Source organism: Glandiceps talaboti, chromosome 16, assembly GCF_964340395.1.
Source record: "Glandiceps talaboti chromosome 16, keGlaTala1.1, whole genome shotgun sequence".
Lineage (NCBI taxonomy): Eukaryota > Metazoa > Hemichordata > Enteropneusta > Spengelidae > Glandiceps > Glandiceps talaboti.
Window position 1 is genome coordinate 12,108,088 of NC_135564.1, and position 20,346 is coordinate 12,128,433.

Here is a 20,346-nt window from a genome sequence, read left to right on the forward strand (position 1 = left end):
ACAGAATCTTTAACTACTACTGAGGAACCAACAACAACAGAATCTGCAATTACCAGTGAGGGACCTACGACAACAGACACTGTAATTACCACTGAAGAACCAACAACTACAGAGTATATAATTACCAGTGAGGAACTAACAACAACAGAAACTGTAACTACCACTGAGGAACCAACATCAACAGAATCCATAACAACAGGTGACGAACCTACGACAACAGAATCTCTAACTTCTACTGAGGAACCAACAACAACAGAATCTGCAGTTACCAGTGATGGACCTACGACAACAGACACTGTAACTACCTCTGAGGAACCTACAACTAGAGAAACTGTAACTACCACTGAGGAACCAACAACTACAGACACTGTAACTACCACTGAGGAACCAACAACTACAGACACTGTAACTACCACTGAGGAACCAACAACTACTGAAATTATAATTACCACTGAGGAACCAACAACTACAGAAACTTTAACTATCACTGAGGAACCAGCAACTACAGAAACTATAACTACCACTGTGGAACCTACGACAACAGAATCTGTTGCTACCACAGAGGAACCAGCAACTACAGAAACTATAACTACCACTGTGGAACCTACGACAACAGAATATGTTGCTACCACAGAGGAACCAACAACTACAGAAACTGTAACTACCAGTGAGGAACCAACATCAACAGAATCCATAACAACAGGTGACGAACCTACGACAACAGAATCTCTAACTTCTACTGTGGAACCAACAACAACAGAATCTGCAATTACCAGTGAGGGACCTACGACAACAGACACTGTAATTACCACTGAAGAACCAACAACTACAGAGTATATAATTACCAGTGAGGAACTAACAACAACAGAAACTGTAACTACCACTGAGGAACCAACATCAACAGAATCCATAACAACAGGTGACGAACCTACGACAACAGAATCTCTAACTTCTACTGAGGAACCAACAACAACAGAATCTGCAGTTACCAGTGATGGACCTACGACAACAGACACTGTAACTACCTCTGAGGAACCTACAACTAGAGAAACTGTAACTACCACTGAGGAACCAACAACTACAGACACTGTAACTACCACTGAGGAACCAACAACTACATACACTGTAACTACCACTGAGGAACCAACAACTACTGAAATTATAATTACCACTGAGGAACCAACAACTACAGAAACTTTAACTATCACTGAGGAACCAGCAACTACAGAAACTATAACTACCACTGTGGAACCTACGACAACAGAATCTGTTGCTACCACAGAGGAACCAGCAACTACAGAAACTATAACTACCACTGTGGAACCTACGACAACAGAATATGTTGCTACCACAGAGGAACCAACAACTACAGACACTGTAACTATCACTGAGGAACCAACAACTACAGAAACTGTAACTACCACTGAGGAACCTACAACAACAGAATCCATAACAACAGGTGACGAACCTACGACAACAGAATCTCTAACTTCCACTGAGGAACCAACAACAACAGGTTATGCAATTACCAGTGATGTACCTACGACAACAGACACTGTAACTACCTCTGAGGAACCAACAACTACAGAAACTGTAACTACTACTCAGGAACCACCAACAACAGAATCTGCAATTACCAGTGAGGGACCTACGACAACAGACACTGTAATTACCACTGAGGAACCAACAACAACAGAATCTGCAATTACCAGTGAGGGACCTACGACAACAGACACTGTAATTACCACTGAGGAACCAACAACAACAGAATCTGCAATTACCAGTGAGGGACCTACGACAACAGACACTGTAAGTACTACTGAGGAACCAACAACAACAGAATCTGCAATTACCAGTGAGGGACCTACGACAACAGACACTGTAACTACCACTGAGGAACCAACAACTACAGAGTATATAATTACCAGTGAGGAACTAACAACAACAGAAACTGTAACTACCAGTGAGGAACCAACATCAACAGAATCCATAACAACAGGTGACGAACCTACGACTACAGAATCTTTAACTACTACTGAGGAACCAACAACAACAGAATCTGCAATTACCAGTGAGGGACCTACGACAACAGACACTGTAATTACCACTGAAGAACCAACAACTACAGAGTATATAATTACCAGTGAGGAACTAACAACAACAGAAACTGTAACTACCACTGAGGAACCAACATCAACAGAATCCATAACAACAGGTGACGAACCTACGACAACAGAATCTCTAACTTCTACTGAGGAACCAACAACAACAGAATCTGCAGTTACCAGTGATGGACCTACGACAACAGACACTGTAACTACCTCTGAGGAACCTACAACTAGAGAAACTGTAACTACCACTGAGGAACCAACAACTACAGACACTGTAACTACCACTGAGGAACCAACAACTACAGACACTGTAACTACCACTGAGGAACCAACAACTACTGAAATTATAATTACCACTGAGGAACCAACAACTACAGAAACTTTAACTATCACTGAGGAACCAGCAACTACAGAAACTATAACTACCACTGTGGAACCTACGACAACAGAATCTGTTGCTACCACAGAGGAACCAGCAACTACAGAAACTATAACTACCACTGTGGAACCTACGACAACAGAATATGTTGCTACCACAGAGGAACCAACAACTACAGAGGCTGTGACAACTACTGATGAACCTATAATAACTACACAGGAACCAACAACAACAGATATTCCGTGTTCAAATGGTAAATAGTTACCTTTTAGAGCTTTCCTTGATTATTTTATAATTAAGCCAAACTTAATTGATGTGGTAAATATAAGTGCTGTAAATTATCTTATATCTACTATAGTAATGCAGGAGGTTTGAGTCTAGACTGTCGACAGTCGTTTGTGCCTTTTTTGCTACGTTTTATCTAAAACAACAAAATCGTCGCCTCGCTCCGTAGCACTGAATACTAATCGGCACTCGCTGTGATGTTGCTAAATAATCAGTACGCGGTTATAGTATTGCTCCAGATCGGAGCGAAGCGACTACTTTAGTTTTTTGATAAAACGTAGCAAAAAAGGCACAAATGACTGTCGACAGTCTAGTTTGTTTGAGTCTTACATGCTTGGATTTTGAGTTGTTAGAAGTTGGCGATGGTTCGTGAACTGTAAACTATAACATATTTTATTACATGAATATGTCGCAGAATTTAATTTGAATAGATGGATGTCATGTAATAACTGGGCATACCATAGTGTATGGCATAGCACACATAAACACAGCGTGACCAAACTAAGCATAACACAGCAGAGTCTATAGTAGCACTATAGCATAACATACTGAATGATACAATCGCCTTAATATAACTTAAAAGTAGAGCCCAGGGGTGTACTATCTCAGAAGCGGGTGAAGTATGCAGCTCAAATAATCAACTTTCTTAAACTTCGAGGACACCAATTTAAGCCCTTTACCACAACACAGACACCCCTTTGCAGGAAATATAAACAATCCTTTCAGGAAAACATATTAAAAACTAACACCCTTTCCTAAAACCATGTTTTATTAACCTTAGGCACATGTAATGATACAAAGCATTCACATATAATTTCTTTTAATAACAGGATACGAACTGACTGACCACGTTGTGTTGTACTTTTCTTATAGTTACTGTTTGTAATCCTGAGTGTCAAAATGGTGGAACCTGTTTGCAGTGTGGTGATGATGACCCTTACTGTGAATGTCCAAGTAACTGGCAAGGAAATACATGTGGAAATGGTATGTATGAAATTGTGCTGAAGATCAGTTTGATAAAAATGATACTGATATTTTCATATCAAAATATTTATAGCGGGTAACAATATGACTGCGTAATTCTGGTATTTCGTTAATGATATTTTCACGTGGTTATTTTGTTACGGCCCTATAATAAGACACGTCGTTTAAAATATACTGGCATACATGCCTAACAAAATATTTACATGTGTTACCCTGTTCATTGTATAAATACCAATACAACGTTATAATGTGAGACGGGATATTCTTAAAAATGAAACCCAACAGCCTTGATAGAGTGTTTTCTAGTTGAGTTATACAAAATGGTAATTATAAGTTCAATAAGCTGGCAATATACCATTTGAAATGTATAGATTGAATGAATGTCAAGTGTACTTAGTAATGGTTAACAGCTACGTTTAGATGTAATGTCATTTTAAAGTGAAAAGAAATATTGTGTAAACTTTTTTCATTTCTTTTTTCCTTTCGTTTAACAGACGTGGACGAATGTCAGGATGACGACTTAAATGATTGTCCCGAGTTAGCCACGTGTACAAATACCATAGGTTCCTATGAATGTACCTGTCCAAGTGATGGTTACCGTGGAAACGATACATATTGTGAAGATATTGATGAGTGTGAAGAAGGTATAGATGCGTGCTTTGGAAACTCAACATGTGAAAACACAGTGGGTTCATATGAATGTATCTGCTTGGATGACAGTGAAACTTGTAAAGGTAAAGTAATGCTGTAATTTGGTTAAAATTGTACTAGCTGAGTCTTTAAGCATTATTGCTGGGGTGAAAATACCTGAATATAACTTCGATTAAACTACATTCTAGTATAATGTTAATGCATACCTTCGATGTCATCATCAACATATTATTGCGTTGTTGGCAAAATTGATGACAGAACAGGGATTTCATCAACATTTAAGTAAATGTATTATACCATAGACACATTATACCATACCTCCACTGTCTATGATTATACTAAATAATGTCATTGAATTATTTGTTTATCTGTTATATCGTAATGGCTCTAATTGTTCACTAGGTCTATAATAAAGTGAATAGAATATAAACGATGATTTCTATTATGCAGTGAACATAGGCCCTAAAATGTTATTAATTAGGAGTCTGCTAAGATCATTTTATCATCCAAGATTCGGATAGACTTTTTCCGCTTGGGACTAGCCTTAATAATAATGTCTACAGTTCCATGGACTTGGGCCTGTTATGTAGAGAATGTAGATCTAGATTCTACCCAGTAAGATACCAGGACAATATTGCAATATTTAGTATAAACCCATTATAACCTTAATCTCCACTCTCGCTCTTTCTATAATATACAGATATTGATGAATGTGCCCTGGATCTCGATGACTGTCACCAACTCTGTAACAACACACTGGGAAGTTTTGTATGCTATTGTGAAGACGGTTTCGTTTTAGGTGAAGATGGAACAACTTGTGAACGTGAGTTTTGTTTAAATACTGTTGGACTAATGTTAACAAGAAGGAAACTCATATCACAGCCTTAGGGGAAACGCAAATGATAATAAACTTATTCGAACAATTGTATTAGATATAATTGATAATTTACCAAATGAGAGGTACTCATAGACTGAAAGAGCAACCGTTGTGGGCGCTCTTCTCGTCACTTCTAAACAAGTAAGTGGAGGGATGATAAGGACGATTTTACAGTCAAAGATAGCCACTGATGATACTAATAAACCTTATTTAGTCTCGATTGCCTCTTAGGTATAATGCCCTTTTCGTGAGGGTCGAGTTATTATTATCCTTAGCAAAATCCTAAATCTATACCAGGTCCCTAATTATACAGGTGGGTTGACGAGAGCACAATGGCGGTTCAAATCTTGCCCAAGGACTTTAGCAATTCAAAAACAACAACTGCGACGGGGCTCTAACCTGTAACATGCAGATTTCAAGCCGGCCACTATAACCATTTGTCCATCATGACCCCATAATGATCATGATATTACATACAACCTGTTACTGGCGTTTGATATACTTATAAGAAATAAAACTACATATCTCTTAAAATAGCCATTTTACAGATATCGAGCATTTTACTTTAGTGAGCTTATATTTATCTCGATACTGTGATCTTTTTGTAACAGTTGTGATTTTTCAAATAACTGCAGTATTTCAGGGGAGAGCCGAAGATATTCATATTTGATTCGAAAAATAACTAGCATAGATATTATAACTGCAATAAATGTCTAAATAAAAGCAGGAAGCACACTGACAGTCCCAGCTATTTCGTCCATTTCATATTTAAAGGCCACTTTCAGGAATTCTTGCGAATGTTAACCTTTCAGTATTCCGAGACATATATACCCGTATTTATAATCTCTAATACTTACAGTAAAGATAACCTAAATTCTATTTTCGTTTACAGCTGATACCTCATGCAATAAAGTCTGTCAACATGGAACGTGTTATTTGGATGAGTATTATCAGCAACGTTGTCAGTGTGATCGAGGATATGAACTCAACCCGGACAATGACGAACAGTGCGATGGTACGTTTTATCAAAGTATTCGAGCGGATGTATACCTGCTTATTGTGTTAAAATATCAAACAATCAAACAAACATGCAATCGAACACGAGCACATACATACATACATACATACATACATACATACATTCAACAACAAAAACACGATACATGTACGCATACATTTGTACAGACTGTAAATATTCTTTGGGAGTGCTGTATGATGACGGAAAACTCTCTTTCTTTCCCTGTCACTCTGTCTCTGTCACTCTGTCTGTCTGTCTGTCTGTCTGTCTGTCTGTCTGTCTGTCTGTCTGTCTGTCTGTCTGTCTGTCTTTCTCCTTCACAGATATTAACGAATGTCTAAGTGATGACACAAATCATTGCGAACAAAGATGTACAAACACTGAAGGAAGCTACGTATGTTCATGTGATCCTGGTTACTCATTAAACCCGGATAATCGGACATGTAGTAGTAAGTATTACACTCATTGCATTCACTTCAGCAGTACGTCAATTGGCATCATCTAGTGCTTTTCTGTACAATAGTCATTATAAATAATATCATATAATTAAATAATTACCATGTTAAAGTCAAATTAAAAACATAATGTATATATGTTTTGAACAACTGATGAATAGAGAAATCGATTTTTTCAAAATAATTATCAAACTTAGGACCAATATCATAATAAACCCACAACCAGAGAAAAAGCGCAATAAAGAGCACACAAACGACTTACCACTGTATATATGATTATTATGTTTTCGAATTCCTTTTTACAGATATCGATGAATGTGATCCAGATCCTTGTGTAAACGGTACATGTGTAGATGGAATCAATTCTTACACTTGTGACTGTGATGATGGATGGACAGGAACACACTGTGATATAGGTAAAATATTTTTTGAAAATGTATTACTAAATGTATCAGTCTTTTTAAAATTCTACCTTCCATTTCATAATTAAACTAGAGGAAGATCTTATAATGTCTCTTAATTAACTTGAATCTAGAGATGTATGGATGGGTCAAAGCCAAAGAATCAACTTATTTGTTGTTCTGCCTTAACACGTGACCTCATTAACTGTATCATTGTGATAACATTCTGAGCAACAAGCTGGATAATTACCCAATTATCATTATGCAATTAATTATTGACGTTTAATAACGTCGCAATCTCCATAATGTGTTTGTGACAACAGCCAGCTCGTTCAGTTTTCATTTAAATTGATGATGCAGGTTTTGTGCAATCGTATCAGAAAGACACGGATGCAAAGATATGCACACGCTTAATTAGACAAATACCAAACTCACGCAAATAAACAAACAAACAAACAAACAAACAAACAAACAAACAAACAAACAAACAAAGACAAACTAACTAACAAACTAAGTAACAGACAGACGAGCATGCCCATTACTCATGCATGCATGCATACATACATACATACATACACACATACATACATACATACATACATACATACATACATACATTCATTCACACATACATACATACATACATACATACATACATACATACGCACACATACATACATACATACATACATACATACATACATACATACATACATACATACATACATACATTCATTCACACATACATACATACATACATACATACATACATACATACATACATACATACATACATACATACATACGTACGTACGTACGTATGTATGTACGTACGTATGTACATACATACACATGCATGCATACATACATACATACATACATACGTACGTACGTACGTACGTATGTATGTACGTACGTATGTACATACATACACATGCATGCATGCATGCATGCATGCAGTCATTCACTCACTCACTCACTCAGTCACTGACTCACTGGCGCAAAGAAATAAAATATAGACAGACAGACAGACAGACAGACAGACAGACAGACAGACAGACAGACAGACAGACGGACAGACAGACAGACGGATAGACAGGTAGGTAAAGCTAATACATTAATATTCCTCACGGGAACTCTAAAAGATTGTACTACAAATAAGAATATAATGTATATAATACAAACATTGTAATCTTTCCGAATTACTTTAATTCACTTCACAGATATTGACGAATGTGCTAGTGGTCCGTGTATTAATGGAGATTGTGAAGATAAAGTGAATGGTTATGAATGTCATTGTGATCCTGGCTGGGAAGGAAATAGTTGCAATACAGGTAAAATATACTATTGCCAAATTGCAAATGAAATATTCAAACATCTCATTGTAAATGATATTATCAGATTACTTTGTGATGTGAATTACCACGACGCTTTACGAATTAGAACATTCAAATAATTACATGTTTCAAATCTTAAAAAAAGTAACATAATTATAGGGGTCTTCAACATAAACATGTCGAGTTTAGAGTTCATATAGTTACTTTTATTTTTGTACAAACTACGTAGTGTGTTATTCCATGATATGTATTCCATGGAATAACTCACTGCTATCCTGCTATCATGGAATAACTCACTGTTATCCTGCTATCATGGAATAACTCACTGCAATCCTGCTATCATGGAATAACTCACTGTTATCCTGCTATCATGGAATAACTCACTGCTATCCTGCTATCATGGAATAACTCACTGTTATCCTGCTATCATGGAATAACTCACTGTTATCCTGCTATCATGGAATAACTCACTGTTATCCTGCTATCATGGAATAACTCACTGCTATCCTGCTATCATGGAATAACTCACTGTTATCCTGCTATCATGGAATAACTCACTGTTATCCTGCTATCATGGAATAACTCACTGTTATCCTGCTATCATGGAGTAACTTACTGTTATCCTGCTATCATGGAGTAACTTACTGCTATCCTGCTATCATGGAATAACTCACTGCCATCCTTATGTCATTGAATAACGCACATCTATCTTGTTATAATGGAATAACACACTACTTAGTTTGTGCGGGTTATTTTATTTTCGGGTGATCTGCAAGAGAAAATTAAGATGAATTTACAGCCTTTACATCATTCGGTTAGGTTTTTCCTTTACACAAATGACCCCCAAAACACAACCTACCTGACATACAGTAACTGTGTAACAGCAGTAGTACAGTTCTAGGTCGGTATATATAATAGGATACCAAGATTTTGTTTCTAAAAGTACTTTTCATCAGTGGTCTGATATTCTGGTTCAATACATTGTTTCATTGCTTGGTTTTACCTGACCTGCATATATTCCTCTGACCCTCCAAACCTGTTGATGTGGTTTTAAGAAAACTATCTTAGAAATCAGAGAAGTCATGTGATGAATATGACAGGTATTTCTTATATCGACGATATCCTAAGAAAGCTAGCTTTGTTGTGTATTAAATTCATATTGAAATGTTGACTTAAATGACAACCGTTTGGTGACACTATTTTTTCTAATCTTTTCTAATTCTGTAGATACTGATGAGTGTTTATCCAACCCATGTTTCTATGGTAACTGTACAGATGGCATCAATAGATATACATGTGAATGTTTCACAGGATGGACTGGAACACATTGTGATGAAGGTAGGCTTGTTATTCTCTATTCTACAATTTGTACATGTCCATAAAGATACCTTTAATGTACGTATTTTGTAAAAGGATAACATTAGTCCGTGAAACCCCCCCCCCCCCCAGCCCATCTACCAAAATATCCTGCACAATTTAATAGAATTTATATATGAAAATTACCTATATTATACTTATAAGACATCCTTCATATCCTGCGTTTACAGTATTGTTCTATTTGATGACAAAATGACACACTTTAAACTTAAACTGTCGGTGATGGCGCCCTGATATTTAACGCTATACAATTTGTAGTACATTTCAATGTGAGTACAAGTTTACAACATTATAAGGAAATCTTAATGCTCGTTATAATAATTGTCTATCAATTAATTAATTTATAGTATTATGATTTTCAATTATTGATATACATATCTATATTTCCGTGCGCTATCAATAGACCATCAGCTGTAACACTGTAATGGAATTATTAATAATGGATTTGCATATTTTGCAATAGTTCTTTTAGCCTGGAATAACAGACATTTCAATATTCCTATATAGTACTTCATTCTAGTAAGTCACAGTACACATTGTCTAGCTGAAGAACTAAAATGTAGTAACTCTGCGAGGGGACGTCTTTCAATCACCACCATAAAGAGGCAAGGTTTTTTTAAATAACTCTGCGAGGGGACTTCCCTCAAGCACCACCATAAAGAGGCAAGGGTTTTAAATAACTCTGCGAGGGGACTTTTTTCAAGCACCACCATAAAGAGGCAAGGGTTTTAAATAACTCTGCGAGGGGACGTCTCTTAAGCACCACCATAAAGAGGGAAGGGGTTCTAAGACGATGATTGTTCTCATATACGATTAACGCCTACTTCAATATGTCAGTGCCCAGGTCAATGTTACCCAAGGTGCAATCTGTTTTATTCTAATCGTAGACGTTGATGAATGTGAAGATTTCGATGACTGTGATCATATCTGTACCAATGTCAACCGTACTGTAAATCCAGAGAAAGGATATATATGTGAATGTAATGATGGCTATGAACTTCAGAATGATGACAAAACATGTGAAGGTGAGTACTCGTACGTCATTTTTGTAAAACAGTTTGCAATAGCAGCAGCCTAGATGAAACGGAAAAGTTGTCATGACAACTATTTTCTTTAGGTTCCGTATAAATATTCTGCATGGGTTTCATTAAAGTCAGTTATAAAAACATACGTACAATTACAATCCCATTTAACTAAAAAAGTTACCCATATTTCTAACTATGAAAATTGATATTTAGAAATCATTATTGGCAATTATATACGTTCCATCACAAAACCTAATATACAGTAGAGATTTGCCTTAATTCCAATAGTTAACGTCTGGAGATAAATCAGTGCATCGTCGTAAACTACAGCCTCTTTTACGGCACCGTGCAAGATGCACAGCTGTTGCTTCAGCGGAAATATGTGCACTGGCTTGCGGGAATGAAATCAGAGACAATTATGGGATACTCAGCTTCCTATGCATTTCCAGTACTTCCTACAGTTGCTAGGCTACTATCAATAATATTACACAAATGAACTCGGCATGCTTTTGCTAAGGTTAGGGACCGCGGTACCAGAGGGACGTCTGGGGTAAAAGAGGCAGTTTCCCCCCCCCCCATACAATCTGTATGTGGTAATATTTGTTTGGAAACCCCTTGCCCTTGAAATGAAGTGGTAACACCGTACCGGTAGATATTATCTGCTCATCGTCCTTAACAAAAACACTAACTATGTAATCCTTTACCGTTGCGTCATCTCCCAAATACGCCTTTTCAAATATAAAAAAATGTTTTATTTTTTATTTTTTGCACTTCTTCATCGTTCTCAATGACACATTCGTTACTGTCATACTTAGCCCTCAACTCATTAAAATACGTTTATTCTTACTTGGGACGTAGATATCGATGAGTGTGCAAGAGGAACAGATGAATGTGAACATAATTGTCATAATACAGTTGGTGGTTATACATGTAGTTGTTATGATGGCTATGAACTTGAAGAAGAAGATGATGATGGTGATGGTGGTGGTAAAAACTGTACTGGTAAGTTATAATAACTTTTTATGTGTAATTATGTACCAATTATGGTGGTATAAACTGTACTGGTAAGTTATAATAACTCTTTATGTGTGGTGAAAATTGTGTACTGGTAAGTTATAATAACTGACAGGTACAAGTAACTTGTAAATGTTTATGTAATACTCTACAATGGTGAATTTTAAATGAACTTCAAGTTGGACTGGGTCAAGTGACAGTTCATAGTAAACTTCTACTTGAAAAGAAATAGACTAAGTCTTGATTTGAGTAATTAATGCATAGTTATAGTGAAGCAAGATAACTCTTTTATATTCAACATGCTTTGAAATTGAAGTCAAATGACTTGTAGGAGGATATGCGAGATCCATCGAGTCAAACTGTACGTGAAACTCAGAGCTATATTGCAAATTGCAAGTCTCATCTTTGTAATATCCACGTGTGTCATTTTAAACTTTGTACTCTGCTAGACATATACAATCAATAATAATATTTGGTATTGTGTTATTTTTCAGACATCGATGAATGTGAAGGAGACAGTGGTAGTAAAAGTAGCGAAGAAGATGAAGATGATGGTATTGATGATGATGATGAAAATGGTGATAATGATTGTCATAAGGATGCTATCTGTACTAACACACCTGGAAGTTATGAATGCACATGTAAAGATGGTTACTATGGTGATGGGTACGACTGCAAAGGTAAGAATCTTATCAAAATAAGATGTAGAATGTTAATAGAGTTGTTTAATCTCATTGAGGTATACCAAAGAAGTCTAGTTTAAAATTGATTGCTTGCGAATAGATGGATCCATGAGAGGATAAGCTGGAGTAAAAATGAGTTTATAAGGTTTTTATTCAAATAAGTGAAAATACCTACAGAAAACTTCATTTAAACTATCCTAGTATAATGTTAAAGTCCATACATTCTTTCTATGACATTACAATTTGTGTTCTGGCGTTGGTATAACTGGTGATCGCATAGTAGGGAGTTCCTGTGAATAGTTTGATACGTATAATAAATTATTATTATTATTATTATTTAATTCTTAAAGAACGCACTACACATACGTCTCAGTGCATTGTACACAACAAAGTAAAACAAAAACAAAAAACACATAATTAATGTTCATGAAACAAAGGGAATTAAAATGCAGTCAAAACTGATAAAAAAGAGATCGAGGTAAGAACATATCAAAAATAGTCTAAGAGCAAAACAAAAATTAAAACAGAAATTCATGTCCAATTACGAATGAGGTCGAATATTAGAAGCCTTGGGAAAATAACATGAATATACCTGTAAAATATGAGATTAACAGAAATATTGCACAAAAAGATGCGTCTTCAAACGGCGTTTGAAACAATCAACCGTTTCGGCGGTGCGAATTTCTAGGGGCAAAAGGTTCCACAAAGCAGGAGCACAGACAGAAAAAGCTCTTTGGCCATACATTCTATTGAATTTGCCTCTGAATTTACGTCATTGGATCGTGGTATGAGTTATATCATAATACCAGGTTTGAGTTCAGTCAATTGCAGGTGATGGTTAAGTATATATCAGTAAGTAGTACAGTATGAGTTCCTTTTAATATGAGATAAATCAACCAGACCCCCAAAACATAATTACATATCAATTCAACTTGTGCCCATTTAACATGATGTTCAATTAGGAGAACGATCTGATGATATAGGCATCCTAATAGGATCTATTTTTTTGTTAGTTTTGTTGAAAAGAAGAAAACCACAAACGAAACTGTGAAAACTAATTGTGCCAATAGCCAGAACAGTTTAAAATTCATGAATAAGTAGAAATGTATTAATATGTCAGGTCTGTTAAATACAAACATAAGATGGCGCTCTAACATTATCCTTATATTCTAGTTTACTTATTACAAAAATCACAGTAAAGTTAGCAGCATAAACTAATGCATTTCATTCTTACACAGAAATCATACTATTTTCATATGGCGTTGAGAATGGTGACACTAGATTGAGAGACCAGTATGATTCTAGACATCAATGGAATGATGTGATCTCAGAAACTCTACATCCACCAGCTGGCTTTCCTTTCTGGGGAACATTTTACTACAGCATCTATGTAAGTAGACGGACTATGAATTTAGATTTCCTATATCTGAAATCATGTCAGGAAATTCTAAGAACACAAAAGACACAAAATCTTCACCTTGAACTTTGGAACAAGCAATGTCGTTGCCCTTATGAATATTTTCTAGTCTTTAATTATCCCCATGTACACAATGATGTGAATCCGCCATTACCAAAAGAATGGCTATGCAACTAATAGCACCGCACGCATATATTCATTTATTTTCCATCGTACCTTTCAGTCTTTCTTTTGGTCAAATATGACACAACAGAGTTTATATTTAATCGAGGGAAGTGGATGACAAGGTATTAATTCCACTCCAGCCTCGATCAAAGACCAAAATGTATTAATATTTATACAAATGTACACCATGGTCAATGTTCTATAAAAATAGACTACAACACAAACACTAAGTAACTATTGCACGACTTCACACATGTCTGATCAATTCATTGCTCTTTTAAGACATGACTTAAGTTGTAGTGAGTAAAATAATCTCTCGTTTCATATATTTATACATTGCATATAACAAGGACACATATTTGATCCATTTAGTTCTATGGTAAACAAGTCAGTAATCTTGTAATTTCATTTTCCAGTTCACAGACAATGGCCTGTTTGTATTCATGTATGAAAATGATGACAAGTATGCCTACCCAAACCCTTATCCAGAAGGTTTTACAACAAACCATGATGTTGCCATGGCAGCAATCTTTTGGGATGATGTAGATCTAAATGTACATGATGCAGGAGAAGTCTACTGTCAGGTATGTTGTAGTTATAAAATGCAGATTGACAACGGTTGTATGTCCAGACTTCTGAAAATATCAAACGGCGTTTCATCAAGCACCTGATTTATCATGCATTGGATTTTATATAGTAAAAGTGGAAAATATGGGTTTAAATTACACTGCACCCTTCCTTAACTATTTTCCTGACAGTTAACTGATACCTGTTCTACTTATAAATATAGCATCTATAGCAACTCTCGTGGTTGGTAGGCTGGTATTTACAAACAACCACTTACAGAGTGAAACAAGTTACACTATGGTTACATGTTATTGAAGTATATATAATCATGATATTGTCCTTTCAATGTATATTCAAGGTATATGATAACACTAAAGGTGAATTGGATCCTGAAAAACAAGAAATCATTGATTCTGTGAATGAAAGAATTGAGGATCAGTATGAACCAGACTTTGAATTTGTAGCTAACTGGATTGCCATAGTAACATGGGAGTATGTCCCTTGCTTTTACGCAAAGTACTCAAGGGAGACGGTGAGTGAATTCTCTATAAGTATCTTTATCATATATTTCCCTTCCAGGTCTTATTCTGATCGATAATTGGTTCCTTGACACTAAAACACTAACATCAGTAGGTAGCCAAATACATATTCCCAAACAGTGATGAATGAAAATGCATCTACTGCGTTTTTAACCGTGTCCTGATTTTCATTAAATTTCTTCTAGCCAAACACATTCCAAGGTGTCCTTGCTACAGATGGTAGATATGGATTTATTCTTGCAAACTTTAAGGAAGATGAAATGTTATGGAATACTGATGCCCGAAATACTAACAATGCTATCATAGGTTATAATAGTGGTCAAGGGAACCAAGATGAAATTGAAAATGCTCATACAGAATTAGATGACCGATACAGACCTGATAAGGAGAAGGGAAACACAAAACTTAAAGGACGCTGGATATTTAGAGTTGAGGACAACAATGAGGACACATATAATGTGAAACAGGAATGTTTAAATTGGTATAATCGACAACCTGACCCGTTTACATGGAATTGGGGATTGGGAATATGTCCCTGTGCATTTAGTCAAGGAAAAAGTGATAATTCATTTGGAAGAGGATCTTCAGCTGATGAAGACATAGTTAATAATCTCCCACCAATGGCACGTTCACAGAATCGAGATTTGTTAGAACAAATTAATAACCTTGAAGGTAAGCATATATGCAAAATCAATGATAACCTTACAGTGAAATTAATAGTTCACGTCATTTGAACATTTATGGAAACAAAAATTGAATCACAGAAGTGACTCTGGAAGAATTTCAATAAAAGTACACTGTAAAAGACTATTCCTGACACAAGTATCACAAGGTATTTATCATATTAATGTTTCTGCTTTTCACTAAACATTTTTTCCAGGTACGGCCTTTTGTCTACAAACAGCCTTCCCAAACTTGTTTGGTGCTGGTCAAAGATGTTGTTACAGAGAAGATCATTCATTTATTGAAGGGTATTCTACTACCTGGGACAGTAGTTTTACAGAACGTCACCAATTTGTAGTAAGCTGGGGAGGATGGAATTCCTTTAATTGGTATGAATACATGAATTATCTAGGTAAGTGCATTGTATACAATAAAGTGGTATATGCAAAATGCAATATCATTTGCTTAATCCCAGTATTTACACTGTATTTCACAAAAGTGATTCATTACATGCATTGGTGAAGTTTGCCAAAAAACCCAAGAATTAGAGGAATTGAGAAGAATTTCTAATTCAATTCAATTCAAAGCCCTGCCTCGTAAACACCAGAAATGTCTATTTGATTGACATCATTTTGGCGGTAAAACTTTAATTATGACTGTTAAGAAATATACATTCATGTATATAATCTGCTAGTAGAAGCAAAAGTATCCACGAGGTTCATCTTATAATATTGGTAACTGTGCACGTCGTTATGAATATGGCATATCTTACTTTCGTGAAATTTTTATTATAGAGCAAATTATTCTAATGGAATCATTTTTCTTTCTAATTAGATGAAGACTTGTATCCAAGATACTGGTGTTGCGAATTGTCTCAGGATCCAGAATTTTGTGATAAATATGAAGAAAAAAGACCTAGTGGTACTTGTTCTCGATATTTGCCTCCCACTACTGGTAAGATATTTGTATTTAATATTTGGAGTAACAAAAATGAATACAATAAGACCTAAAAACTTTGCCAAATCTTTCAGTCATTTGTACTTATGAGATAAACGAACAGTGAAAAATGTGTAAAAATGAAAGTGCTTATTCAAATCAATAACAATGCAGCTTCAGCGAGGTATGGCCGGCGACTCGAAAGACTGTTGAGTTTGAATTAGGTGGCATTTTGTTTTACATCTCGAACAACGTTTTGTTTTACGAATTACAGAAACAAAATACAGACACTGATAGCGAGCACACACATGAAATGTTACATTTTATCTCACTGTGAACACTAATAAACAGTTTTGTGTTTGAATCTACATTATTTCATCCAACATTGAGGTTGATTTAGTTTAAGAATGAGATAAAATATAATATTTCATATACTTGTGTGCTATCACTATCTGTATCTTTAAAATGTAATTTTAACAAAACACACTGTGTGCGTAATTGAAACTCTATAGTTACTCTGGTTTGGTAGTAGATATATAACCCATTACAAGTGATTATTCATTTGTAATTTGTTACGCGTTGCTGATTTAATGCTAAGATGCATTTTCTTTGTTTCTACATATTTGTTAATTACAAATAACAGCTTTCGTATTTTAATATTCTTTCTGTATAATTGGATCAGTAATATCTACTATTTAATTGGTTATCGAAATTTAGACATGACAAAATAAATCACAGTTGCAATGGTCGTTTTATACTTAACTCCCTTGCACAAACACCTATGGTCATACCTTTAAATTATTTTACGTTAATTTATTCATATTACCTGGACAACTTACATATACTTCGTTGGCAATGTGTCAGGCCATACGTCTATGATATGTTGATTTTTCAGTCTTTCATTTAAGCAAAAGAAATTTAGTGGGGATATTGAAATACATATTAATAACATCTACATTAATTATGTCTTTCCTATAGGTTGGATGTTTGGTGATCCCCATTTGGTGACATTAGATGGAGCCAACTATACATTCAATGGACTTGGTGAATATACTTTGGTTAATGTGACCCAGGAGTTCTTTCAGCTTCAAGGGCGTACTGACAGACCAGCTGAAGAAGTACAAACAGATGATGACGTGTTAGCAAATGCTACCATATTTGTTGCCTTTGCTGCCCAACAAGAAAACTCATCTTTGGTATGTTCTCTTGAATTAAGTTTTAACGTTTACGAGTCAATATAAGTCATTTAGATTTGCCAGTATTTTTTCTGAAAGAATGGCAAATTGAAATCATCACTATCGTTTGATGAACAATCAACTATGACCCTTTATACATTTCAAGCTCGCCTGAACTTCCAAAAGTCAATGAAAATGTACTTTTTACTTGTTCAATTGAAACATATCTACAGGTATCCATATGGATATGACGAGTACTATATTGATGACATGTGCTAGTGCCTAGAACTACAGAATACACACTTGTACACATGTATTATACATAGGCCTTCCCTCGATGACACCCCGGGTAACTTTATCATATACTCTCTATTTTTTTCTTACTTTAACAGGTCCAGATGACACTGAATGAAGAGAGAACTGATTATGAAATCCTACTTGACGGAGAATACTTTGACAAGTCTATCCTTACTCTAGGTACATTATTTGTATAATTTGCCTTTTGCCATCGCCATTGCATGTTATCAAGTTGCTAAAAAGACATGGTTATTTCAGTAAGACGTATTGCTAAACGTTAGACGGTAGAATAGATAGAATTGATCATGTTAGATGAAATATAAAAAGCTCTAGTAGAATAGAATATATTCTGTGGGAAATATTATATTTTATATGGCTATACAACTCCTTCATCAACACATGTAAATTTATTATACTTGAAAAAAAAAGCATTCAAATTTTGTTTTTGTTTTAGATGAAAGTGGCATATTGTGAATGAAAACATTCCCAACAAATATTTAGGCTATGTACTTTACCATTATTATTCTTTTAATAATTTTAGGAACATTTGCATATCAGGTGAAGACCATTATATATTGTTAAAATTATAAACACGTTTATTTTGTTTTTCACACTCTAACTTGAGTATGTTTTCTCTCATTTCAGATCTTATAGCTTATAACACTACAGATCTAAAGATAGCAACACAGGCTGAAGTTGTCAATGGTACAGCAGTTCGTAATAGAACAGTGGCTACGTTTGCCTCTGGTATCTCAATCTCTGTTGGTGTTGTGGAAAATGTGTTAGATGTCGTGTTCAGTGCTCCTGAAGAGTTCAAAGGTCAAACAGTTGGTCTTCTTGGTAAGTTAAACAGCGCGTTAGAGGTTGTGATGCCTTAGAAGAGTTCAAAAGTCGATTAGTTGTTGTATTTGGTGCGTTCGTGGATCTAAACATTGTGTTACTAATAAGTTGCACACACATTGAATAATGGAATTACAACAGTTACCCTATATTATGCAATCATAAAATGAATATATACCAAAATGGTTCTAATGAGCAAATAATGATGTCTGTGTCTATGTTCAGGTGTCTGGGATGGAGATCCAGACAATGATTTTCTAAGACGTGATGGTACAATACAAGATCCTTTACAGAATGAGAGGGATTACTTTGAATTTGGTGAAACATGTAAGTATACTACTAGTTTTACATAGTTAATTTCAATGACTTAATTTTGTGTATTTGAAACACAAACGAACGTATCAGAATTAATCATCTACATTTATAGTTCTTCACAGATGGCAAAACCAACAGCCTGTAAACATTGACCAACCCTTGACTATAGCAAAACACTTTCTTACAATCTTTTGTGGAAATGCGCCGTGTCTACCTAACCTAATCGATGCACACTTTACGTAGTATGTTTTGTAACTAATGTGCTTAAACTACAGTGTACGTTGAATTCATAGTTTTGTGTCTGTTGATATATCTTACTTTTATTATAATGTATACGTTTTTGATGTTTGAACTAAGCATAATGATTTCAACTCATTATCAGGGAGAGTCTCAGAGGAAGAATCACTCTTCACGTATGAGGATGGAACTACATGGGAAGACTTCAATGATTTAGAATTTGTGCCATTGTTCACTGAAGACCTTGAAGAAGATGGTGAACGGGTACTTCTTGCTGAAGAGACTTGTGGAGCTGATACAGAATGTTACTATGATGTCCTTGCTACTGGCAATGCAGCTTTGGGTACAGCTACCATGTCTACATCAGCAGCGTTTCAACAAGATGCTGATGACCTAGGTAGGACAGTCAGTCAATCAATCAACCAACCAACCCAATAAATAATCAAATCAAATCAATCAATCAATCAATCAATCAATCAATCAATCAATCAATCAGTCAGTCAATCAACCAATCAATCAATCAATCAGTCAGTCAGTCAGTCAGTCAGTCAGTCAGTCAGTCAGTCAATCAATCAATCAATAAAGCTTTGGGTACAGC

The 20,346-nt window shown here is 35.4% G+C and overlaps 1 protein-coding gene across 1 annotated transcript in view; it reads left to right on the forward strand.

Annotated features, from left to right (window-relative positions):
• Window positions 1-20,346, forward strand: part of LOC144447116 (uncharacterized) — a 64,550-nt gene that overhangs the window by 20,374 nt on the left and 23,830 nt on the right. The window contains exons 5-28 of the mRNA XM_078137022.1: window positions 2,726-2,743; window positions 3,649-3,759; window positions 4,254-4,493; window positions 5,111-5,233; window positions 6,180-6,302; window positions 6,629-6,754; window positions 7,066-7,176; window positions 8,385-8,495; window positions 9,726-9,836; window positions 10,763-10,900; window positions 11,759-11,902; window positions 12,409-12,426; window positions 12,490-12,594; window positions 13,836-13,987; window positions 14,596-14,763; window positions 15,105-15,278; window positions 15,471-15,957; window positions 16,166-16,360; window positions 16,783-16,902; window positions 17,863-18,080; window positions 18,452-18,536; window positions 19,002-19,196; window positions 19,422-19,523; window positions 19,894-20,145. Of these exons, the coding sequence (XP_077993148.1) occupies window positions 2,726-2,743; window positions 3,649-3,759; window positions 4,254-4,493; window positions 5,111-5,233; window positions 6,180-6,302; window positions 6,629-6,754; window positions 7,066-7,176; window positions 8,385-8,495; window positions 9,726-9,836; window positions 10,763-10,900; window positions 11,759-11,902; window positions 12,409-12,426; window positions 12,490-12,594; window positions 13,836-13,987; window positions 14,596-14,763; window positions 15,105-15,278; window positions 15,471-15,957; window positions 16,166-16,360; window positions 16,783-16,902; window positions 17,863-18,080; window positions 18,452-18,536; window positions 19,002-19,196; window positions 19,422-19,523; window positions 19,894-20,145 (3,627 nt within the window). The remainder of the gene's footprint in view (window positions 1-2,725; window positions 2,744-3,648; window positions 3,760-4,253; window positions 4,494-5,110; window positions 5,234-6,179; window positions 6,303-6,628; window positions 6,755-7,065; window positions 7,177-8,384; window positions 8,496-9,725; window positions 9,837-10,762; window positions 10,901-11,758; window positions 11,903-12,408; window positions 12,427-12,489; window positions 12,595-13,835; window positions 13,988-14,595; window positions 14,764-15,104; window positions 15,279-15,470; window positions 15,958-16,165; window positions 16,361-16,782; window positions 16,903-17,862; window positions 18,081-18,451; window positions 18,537-19,001; window positions 19,197-19,421; window positions 19,524-19,893; window positions 20,146-20,346) is intronic.